Below are 9,651 nucleotides of genomic sequence, written 5' to 3'. Positions count from 1 at the left end.
AGATAATCAGTCCGCTGGTGGCGTTGTTCCCACGGCGAGTTGAAGAGTTGGTGGGTGAGGTAAGCGGAGAAGTATTCCGGGCTCATGTAGGCATCGTATTTCCATCAGAAGGGCGCGTGGAGGTACAGGGATCGTTTTGAACCGTCTCGATACATGCGCGGTCGTTCTGATTTCCATTTCCTGCCCATTGTCTACCTACTCCGCCGTGATGGCTGGAAGCCGCCGGAAGCTGGATAGCGGATGGGCGCTGGGTGTATTCTGTACAGTGGAGAGTACGGACAGGTACGCCAAAGAGAACCCGACAAGCAGGATGCTGGGTGCTGGGCGAACGGTGACCGAATCGACAGGGACCTTGCCGTGGATAGCCCTGGCCGTCCTGGTGTCTGGTCGCCAGTGGGTCAAAGTGCGGAGAGCGAGGGTGCTCACATGGCAGGCTGTTGAGTGCTCCGTGCCTTGATGTTGGTCAGCAAGGCGGTTGGGCGACACGGACGAGTTGGTGGAAACTGGGCAAGGATGGAAAGGACCACTTGAATGGTACTTTCAACGCTATCAGAAATAGCCTCTCGTGGGAGTGCTAGCTAGCCGTGAGCTGTCAATGAAGGGTTCGAAGAAGAGGTCGTATCTATCTATACAGTACGTGAGCAGGAACACCAATAACAGTCGTTATACCTCGTAATAGATAGGTAGTCCGCAGTGGGAGGGAGGCTCAGGCTTGCGGATGGCTCCCGCCTGGGCAAAAAGGCTCTTGCAGCAGAGAATGCCTCGCCCTATGGTGGAACATGCTATGGAAGGGTTGTTCTGCATGCTGTTGTGTGAGAGAGGCTGAGCTTGTCTTGTGCCCAGGCTGGCTTGGCTGCGGTGCAATCGTCTTGCGTACGAAGTATTATATGCCATGCCAAAGTTACTGGGGGGGAGAGAGGAAGCCTGGCCAATCCGTAGTTAGATGATGCGTGCTCGCGTCCTGCAGAACATTTGCGCTATCCCACCATGTCCAGGTCGGGACATGCTAGGAGAAGAGACGCGGCTGGCGAACAGTACGTCGCATGTCTCAGTTCAGGGGGAGCATTCTGGGGCCATTATTGAGTTGCCAGAGAGACAAGACGGATGTGGAAGTCAGCTGCGGGACGGGTTGGACCAGGAAACATGTCGTCTGACACACAAAGTGCAGTGAGTTTCACGAAGGTGATGGAATGCAGATGTTGATGAAGACTGAAAAGAGGAGGTACGTAGGTATCGACGGTACGTATTGGTAGGGGAAGTACTCCGTACCTACCTCAGAATGCTGGAGCCGACAGGACGGGCAGGAGACGACAAGAGACAGCCGTCGGTCGCAATCGGGTAAAGTGTTAGTGTCGCCAGTCACATTGCAGTCGCAGTTGTAGGCAGTTTCCCCCTCCCACCTGCTATTCGCCTCGTTGTTTGGAAGCGCCGTCAGGAACACCCAGCCCTTCACCCTCGCCTCTTCGCACCTAACCTTCAACCTTGATTCATTGACCACGTTGGTTGCGCGCTTTCTCTCACCTGGGCTTGACGACGGTGAGAGACCGAGCCCGGCAGGTGAGAGAGCAGTGGACTTCAGAGAGGGGAAGAAGAAGAAGAAGCTGGAGAGATAGCGTCATGTCGGCCGTTATCTCCGTCCGTCGTCCGTCGTGGGCTCAGTTTTGTCGGGTCTACCTTACCGTCTGTCAACCTGCCAATCCGTAAGTCCACCTACCTAAGGAATATGCGATCCACTCGCAGTCCACCAAGGGCTACTAGTACGTATCTTGGGTAATGTGCGACTGCGGCGTGATCCTGCCTTTTTCCTGCCTTCCTTTCTTCTTGTCTTCCTGCCTTGAAGCCTTCGTACCTTCGTGCCTTGGTCGGATCACGGGTCTCCAACCTCTTCCAATTGCTGCCCGCCATCAGTAAGGTACGTATGTGGGTACGTATTCATACCTAGGTAGTGCATCCGTAAGGTCAGGAAAGGACTTACAAGTCTTCTTCTGGAGGCATCCTTTTATCCGTCCTCGTCACTTTTCTCCTCATTCCTCCGCTTCTTCTCCAATCGCTTATCCAAAAGTGACAAAGTACTCCGTACCTACCTTACCACTGACCACCAGCAAGAGGAAAAACCAAAAAGAAGAAGAAAATACCTACTTACTCCTCCGTCTGGGAAGCAAAAAGACGCCAAACTTGCTCCAGCCTCTCCATGCCACCCCCTGGTCGGAAACCCCATGTCTGGCCTGTCTAGCCCTGCACTCGAGAACGAACTAGCCCCCTTTCTGTGCACTGCAACCCTTCGATTCCTTCCACCGACCTCCACCTTCCCTCCACTGACACCGTCAGGTTGTGGGTTGTCCAGGTGGGGCCCCCTCCTCCTCGGTGTCCTCCCCACCACTCGCAGTCAGCCTGAACAAAAGTCACCTTCTTTTCCGTACTTGCGTACCACCACTTGCAGTAGTCGCTCCCGGCGCCGGGTGTCCATGGTCTCCTCCGTACCTTAGCTCGCAATCAAGTTCGCAGACTCCCGTCACTCAGGTCTCCTGCGTATGCAGTCCGTAGGTACACCAAGTATCCATAAGGTACGGTTCTGGCCTGTCTGTCGTCTGCCCTGCTGGCTGAGAGTGAGAGGTGCAGCGTGCCCTGTCACCCATCGTCTGCCCGCCTACCTATCTGTCTGTCTGTCGCTGTCGCGTCTGCCACTACGTGCCCAATCCAGGCTCTCCAACCCACAACCTCGCCTCCATCCTCCTTGTTACTTGCGCCCATCAACCCCAGGACCCCAAGTCTAACGTCCAAATCCCGCCCAGGGCTCCTCCATCTTTTACCTTGTTCTCACCCACCCAGCTGCTAGGTACCGCAGACTACGCCTCTTACCAATCCTCCCTCCCTCTTCTTCATCCACTTCCCACATTGTCCCTCATCATCATCATCCTACTCCTCCTCTTTCTACTGCCAACACGGCTGGGTTGAGAGTCTGCGTCCTGGCAAATGCTGCTTCCACCACCGTTGCCCGCATCCAATCTTCCCTGACACCTCTCGGTCCTCTCTCTTCCCACCCTGCTTCCACAGACCACCCGTATCTTCGGCCGAATCACCGAGGGAAACGACCCTTACTCCTCTGCGCCACAACCGCGCGCATCTCTCGAATCTCCTCGGATACACAATAATACCTCTCTCCGCACCTTTCCCACTGTGTACCCTTCACCACGACATCAATTGTCCATCGCATGGTACATTTCGCCATTTCTGCGCGGCCGCCGTGAGCTTGTCTCGCCCAGACATCACCCTTCAAGCCAAATCCACGATCCCAACAAGTCGCCAACATGGCTGGCTTCTTCAACAAACTGAAGAGCGCGGGCAATGTGCGTTCCCTCCTCCCGTCATTTCTTTGACTATACTCTGCTCATCGCGTGCTCTGAAATTCTCTTTCCTCTCTGCTGTGCTTCTGCTTCTGCTGCGGCTGCTCGCGCGTTCTTCCAGCTGACAGACCTCGTCCTTCACAGACCACCTCGAGTCCAACAAGCAAAGATGTACCGAGCAAAAAGGTCAAGGAGGAGCCAGCACCGGAGCTCACTCCTTTGGAGAAGATGCTGCAAAATGCTGGCCCATTGAGGGAAGACGGGACTGACAAGTTCTTCGGTCTGGAGAATGTAAGTTTTCGAAGTCACACCCGGCCTAGCGACCGCCTTTCCCGAGACAACGAATGCTGACTGAACCCGTAGTTTGGTAATACTTGGTAAGCGATGCTATCATCACCACATCGTCTCTCATTTGCTGACGTGTCTGTAGTTATTGCAACTCCATTGTTCAAGCGTTGTTCTACTCAGAATCCTTCCGAGACCACGTCGTCAAGTACCCCACACTATCACCTACCGATACCCCGAACGGAACTCGACCAAAGGTGAATGTGACGATCCGACCGCCAGTCGCCAAAGAGCCCCCGAATACACCCGGAGCGAAACAGAAAGGCCTGAGTGCATCGGAATCAATGAAGCGCAGGCAGGCCATCACAGCGGGAATGCCACCCCCAGGAGCGCCGGGCATACGACCTGAGGACAAGCCTGATTCGCCAGAGTACAAGAAGAAACACGCTATGATCAAGGGCCCCATTCTCGAGCTGGCACAAGAGAATCCCTCCGCTTACGGCATGGAAGAATGCACCTTCACTGGTCTCAAGGACATCTTCCAGGCCCTCATCGAGAGCAATACTAGGACAGGCGTGTTGAGTCCACAGCGATTTCTGGAAATCTTCAAACGAGACAACGAGATGTTTCGGAACTCAATGCACCAGGATGCTCACGAGTTCTACGGTCTCGTATTGAACGATGTCATCTCCAACGTGGAAGCGAATGCCAAGCGAATTCAAGAACGACAGGCCGAGAATAAAGACGGACTTATCCAGTCAGTGGAGAACGCTCTTGGCGCGACTAGTCTGATAAACCGACCAGTGAATGGCGTGGGATCCCCAGGAACCGGCTGGGTTCATGATATCTTTGAGGGTGTATTGACCTCCGAAACCAAGTGTTTGACCTGCGAAACGGCTTCGCAAAGAGATGAGACGTTCCTGGACTTGTCTATCGATCTAGAGGAGCATTCATCAGTTACGTCTTGCCTGCGTAAATTTTCCGCTGAGGAGATGTTGTGTGAGCGCAACAAATTCCACTGCGACCATTGTGGTGGGCTTCAAGAGGCTGAGAAGCGGATGAAGATTAAGCGTTTACCAAAGGTTCTCGCGTTGCACCTGAAACGATTCAAGTATACCGAGGATTACAGCCGACTACAGAAGCTCTTCCATCGGGTCGTCTACCCGTACCATCTACGCATGTTCAACACCACCGACGACGCTGAAGATCCCGATCGGCTCTATGAACTATACGCTGTCGTTGTTCATATTGGCGGAAACGCCTATCACGGCCACTACGTATCAGTGATCAAGACGAAAGATCGGGGTTGGGTTCTGTTCGATGACGAGATGGTGGAACCGGTTGACAAACATTTCGTGCGGAACTTCTTCGGGGACAAGCCTGGCATGGCATGCGCTTATGTCCTCTTCTACCAAGAAACCACCTTTGAGAAGGTACAAGCTGAGATGGAGGCCGAGGGTCTGGAAGAGGTCAAAATTGCCAGCGAGGCCGCTAATGTTGCTCATGAAAATGGCCAACCAAACGGTACGACACCACTTTCGAAGCAGTATACACAGCCAGTCAGTCCCGTTGAGGAACGAGAGCCGTTGCCCAGTCTGGCACATGCACAGACAGCTCCCGGCAAGGTGGATGCTCTGCCATCTGAAAAGGTTCATCCCCCTGTGATAGATACACCGGCCACTCCTGCTGTTCCCCCTATTCCATCAAGCCTCGCCAGATCAAACACGGGCGCCAAGGCAGACAAGTCCAAAGAAGACAAGAAGCGGGAGAAGAAGGAGCAGGAGGCAGCGGACAAAGCCAGAAAACAAGCTGAGAAAGAGCAGGAAAAGCTCAAAGACAAGGAACACCGAGAGAGTATGGCTAGGGCTAGAACGGCTCATGCACGAGAAGCAGAAGATATGCGCAGAGCAATCAAGGCTAGCATGCAATCGGCAGAAGGAGACAAGAAGAAGGAGTCGTCAAGCTCAGGCAGTTTCCTCAACCGATCCAGCCGGGCGAGCAAATCAATGAGCAGGAAGAGTTTCGGATTCCTCAGCAAAGACAAGGACAAGGCTGAATCGCATCAGTCATCTGAGAATGGACATGCTAGTCCAGAAGGGGTGCCGACTCAACCTGAGAAGCCCAAAGAACTGAGGGAGAGATTTAGTTTCAACCTCGGCCGGAAGAAGAGCGGTAATCTTCTGTCATGAGGTGGCGCATGAGGTTCTAACGATTCATCTGAAGATTTTGGTATTTGACAGTACATACAGGAAAAAAAAGGGGCGAAGAGCAGGATCCTGCACGATGTACAACCCACGCGCCCAGCGTTGGGTGCGCATCTTATCCATCGGCGGCATGGACGTTTAGGGGAATGGAGAGGTGGCGGCATGCGCAGATACCCAGGCATGGAGTGGTTTGCTTGGATAATACTTTTCTCACTTAATGATGCAAAAGAGGATACGTTGTGATGAAGGCATCTTGAGCGTTAGTTACTTTCTCCTGGCACCTACCTCATCGGGCTGTATGATAGCGCAAGGTGTGATCAACAAAAGACAGTACAGAGCACGTAAGGGCAGAAAGGCTCTCTCGGGTTCCGAAACTCGGATTGGAACAATGCAGGCATCCTCCTCAGCTGATTGTGATATTACACTCGCCGGGCTTTACGATGTTACCCGGGGACATTTTCAGATAAAATACACATACGTGCGTGCCATTGACAGCCGAACCCCATCCGCTCTCCATCCTTCAACGCCGGTTCGTTACCATGATGCCATGCCGTGGAAGTAAAAAAGTTCAAGCCATATACGATGCATTAAAGAGCAGCAGCCCCCTTCATTTTTTTTTATTATATCTTTCTATCTCATCTCCTGTACCCCAATATAACACCTTATCCGAGGATGAGTTCGTACAGAATGATGATGGTGTTGATTCCGATCAAGGGTACTGTGGCAGACCGTCAGCAAAGGGCGTTTCCGTGTGGAAGTGCTCATGTAAAGAGAGACGAATGTCGGGGATGTAGTCACGTACTTCTCATCAGTGTCCGTACGCTGGCGATCAGGTTGATAATCTTTGCCTTTACGCTTGCGTCGTTGCTCGAGCCAAAGGTCGGGTCGTAGGAAGAGGGGGAGAGGTTGACTGAAAAAAGGGAAGTCGGGGGGTTAGCTTGTGATGTCTCTTTTCCGGAGGGCGCAGAACGGCAATGTTGCTGGGTAGGATTAAGATTAGCCGGGGACGTACTGCGCGCGAGGAAGCGGTCTTCGGAGAGGACTGCGATGGCGTTGATGAGGAGGACGGCGACTGGGAGGAGAAAGGAGGAATGTCAGTATGGGCGGGAAAAGCTTCGTGGGGGGGCCAAGTGGTTTAGGGTGGACGTACTGTAGAGGAAGTTTCCTAGGATATACATCTTGGCGGTTTTGACGTTGGCTTGGGGAAGCCCTGGGCGCGCAAAAGTGCGGGTTTGGTGTTGTTGTGTCCTTTCTGTTGGCAGAGCTTGTGGGAAGGGGTAGCTCTTGGTCGTTCGAATTGAAGCCAGGTGGTGATGGTGTTGCGCTGCGCTGTCCAGAGCTTACCTTGGGAGGGATGGGATGCGCCGTCAGAGGTGGGGAGGCGTATTTGATCCGTTCCGAAGGAGAATCCATGCAATAGGTGCCCCGTACCTTAGGTGGCCTGTCACTCTATCGCGGCATGGCTGACCCCCTAAGTTCCTAGTAGACAGCTTGCATTGAGTGGTGCTTGGTGGTGCTGGGCTGTGCACGGACGCTCATAGCTTGACCCTTTCAATGGCATTTGGATCTGCACGAGACGCCAGCTTACACCTGCTTCGAAGCGAAAAGGAGCGGAAATCGTGAGAAGCAAAGAATTGAGGCCCATATGAGGCAAGGGAAAAAGCACAGGGCAAATTGTTTCAAAACACATCTTCTCATTCTTCAAACCCATCTTTTTCTCGCTTCTTCACCGGGGCTTTCCTGTTCTTCGTGTATCTTCCAACAATGAGATAGTCACATCCGACAACAACACGCTCCTTCACCTGCTTTTCAATAACGACATCTCACAGCTTCTGCGTCTCCTTGACGGCACCATCACAATGAAGCTCCTAGGTAACCCAAACAAGAACACCCCCAATTTCTCATCACAACTCATGAAAGATACTAATCAGTCACTCAGATACCGCCCTCCTGGGCCTCATCCCAGCCCTCATCACCCTCCACCTCCTCCTGGCCCCGGACACAAAAGTAGAGGAATCCTTCAACATCCAAGCCACCCACGACGTCCTCGTCTACGGCACGCCAACCCACGACGTCGCCGCCCGTCTGAGGGCCACCTACGACCACTTTGAGTTTCCCGGCGCCGTGCCCCGCACTTTTGTCGGCCCCGTGCTGCTCGCCGGCCTCGGCGGGCCCCTCGTCAACCTCGTCGGCTTCGCCCACGCCCAGCTCGTCGTCCGCGGCCTGCTGGGCCTCGCCAACGCCGCCGCCCTCGTCGTGTTTGCCAGGAGCCTGAAAAGGGGGATGGGCGAGGGCGTCATGCGGTGGTGGGTTCTGTTGCTCGTCGGCCAGTTCCACGTCATCTTTTATGCGTCGAGGACGTTGCCCAACATGTTTGCCTTTGCTTTGAGTGAGTTTTCTATGTCTTCCAACACCCCTTTTCTTTGCCCCCCTCTCGGGATTCAACATTCTAACAAACACCCTTCACAGCAACCCTCGCATCCGCAAACCTCATCCCGAACCAATCCCCGCAATCCCACCTCCCGCGCCTCCGCGTAGCCCTCTCCCTCCTCGTCTTCGCCGCCGCAATCTTCCGCTCCGAAGTCGCCATCCTCCTCGCCATGACGGGCCTCCACCTCCTCCTCACCCGCCAGCTCACAATCCCCCAACTCGTCCGCCCCTTCCTCATCGCCTTCGCCGTCGCCCTCGCCGTCTCCGTGCCCCTGGACTCGTACTTTTGGCAAAAGCCCCTCTGGCCGGAGCTCTGGGGCTTCTACTACAACGCCGTCCTCGGCTCCTCGTCGAACTGGGGCGTCTCCCCCTGGCACTACTACTTCTCCTCCGCCCTCCCGCGCCTGCTCGTCAACCCCCTGACCTTGGCCCTCCTGATCCCGCTCGCCCTCGCGCAGCCGGGTACCTCCCGCTCCGCCGCGGGCCTCGTCGTCCCGCCCCTGCTCTTCGTGGCCGTCTACTCCCTCCAGCCGCACAAGGAAGCCCGCTTCATCTTCTACGCCGTCCCGCCCCTGACCGCCGCCGCCGCCCAGGGCGCGCACTTCATCTTCGCCCGCCGCGCCAAATCCGCCCTCTACGCGCTCGCCTCCCTCCTCCTCGCCGCCAGCGTCCTCGCCGCCCTCGCCGCCTCGACGGGCATGCTCCTCCTCTCCTCCCTGAACTATCCCGGCGGCGACGCCCTCCGCCAGCTGCACGCCCTCGTCGCCGCGTCCCCCGCCGCCAGCTCCGTCACGACCGTCCACACCGACGTGCTGAGCTGCATGACGGGCGTCACCCTCTTCACCCAGAACCGCGTAGGCCTGCCCAAGAACCCGCACTCCCGCGCCCTCGAGACCTCTCTCCAACAGGACTCTTCCTCTTCCTCTTCACCAGGCACAAACCCGATCCTCGCATTCGATAAGACAGAAGACAAGTCCATCCTCTCCGACCCGGGCTTCTGGTCCCGCTTCGACTACGTCCTCGCCGAGGACACGGCCTCCGTAAAGGGAGGCCAGTGGGAGACGGTGGGCGTCGTGCAAGGGTACGCCGGCATCGAGGTCCTCAAGCCGGGTTCCGCGACGTCGTCTGAGGCCGGGGACGAAGAGACCGGGGAGAGCAAGATCCTCGGCAGAGGATTCGTTGTCAAGCGCGTACGGGATTTCGTACGGGGCGTGACGGGCGGCTGGTGGGTTGGGCCGCGGATGGAGCCGCGGATACGCATCATGAAGCGGGCCAAGGATGTCGGCGGCGCCAGCGCCCGCATCGTGTCTTCATAGATGGGTTATTTCTATAGATGGACAGCGTGTAACAATACAAAAAAGAACGCATCAATGTCAGATGGTCCCAGA

At 55.4% G+C, this 9,651-nt stretch overlaps 3 protein-coding genes across 3 annotated transcripts; 2 read left to right on the top strand and 1 right to left on the bottom strand.

The window, feature by feature from the left end:
- Positions 1 to 2,613: 2,613 nt before the first annotated feature.
- Positions 2,614 to 6,185, top strand: HER10_EVM0003861 (ubiquitin carboxyl-terminal hydrolase). The gene is made up of 4 exons (XM_035473524.1): positions 2,614 to 3,347; positions 3,489 to 3,635; positions 3,708 to 3,721; positions 3,775 to 6,185. The coding sequence occupies exons 1-4, from the start codon at positions 3,309 to 3,311 to the stop codon at positions 5,816 to 5,818; spliced, it is 2,244 nt and encodes a 747-aa protein (XP_035334833.1). The 5' UTR covers positions 2,614 to 3,308; the 3' UTR covers positions 5,819 to 6,185.
- A 49-nt stretch (positions 6,186 to 6,234) lies between these two features.
- On the bottom strand, positions 6,235 to 7,163 carry HER10_EVM0008626 (uncharacterized protein). Its single transcript, XM_035478141.1, has 4 exons — positions 6,984 to 7,163; positions 6,846 to 6,905; positions 6,636 to 6,743; positions 6,235 to 6,551 (listed from the first exon to the last, which is right to left on the bottom strand). Exons 1-4 carry the CDS (start codon positions 7,009 to 7,011, stop codon positions 6,496 to 6,498), a joined length of 252 nt encoding a protein of 83 aa, XP_035335177.1. The 5' UTR covers positions 7,012 to 7,163; the 3' UTR covers positions 6,235 to 6,495.
- Positions 7,164 to 7,446: 283 nt separating this feature from the next.
- On the top strand, positions 7,447 to 9,579 carry HER10_EVM0007758 (Alg9-like mannosyltransferase; the record flags this gene model as incomplete). The annotated part of the gene is made up of 3 exons (XM_035477303.1): positions 7,447 to 7,705; positions 7,773 to 8,222; positions 8,303 to 9,579. The coding sequence occupies exons 1-3, from the start codon at positions 7,693 to 7,695 to the stop codon at positions 9,577 to 9,579; spliced, it is 1,740 nt and encodes a 579-aa protein (XP_035335107.1). The 5' UTR covers positions 7,447 to 7,692.
- Between the last annotated feature and the right edge of the window lie 72 nt (positions 9,580 to 9,651).

Source organism: Colletotrichum scovillei (assembly GCF_011075155.1).
Source record: "Colletotrichum scovillei strain TJNH1 chromosome Unknown Contig00004, whole genome shotgun sequence".
In the NCBI taxonomy this organism is placed as follows: Eukaryota; Fungi; Ascomycota; class Sordariomycetes; order Glomerellales; family Glomerellaceae; genus Colletotrichum; species Colletotrichum scovillei.
Note: the sequence above shows the minus strand (reverse complement) of the source record. Positions and strands in the feature narration are given on the sequence as shown.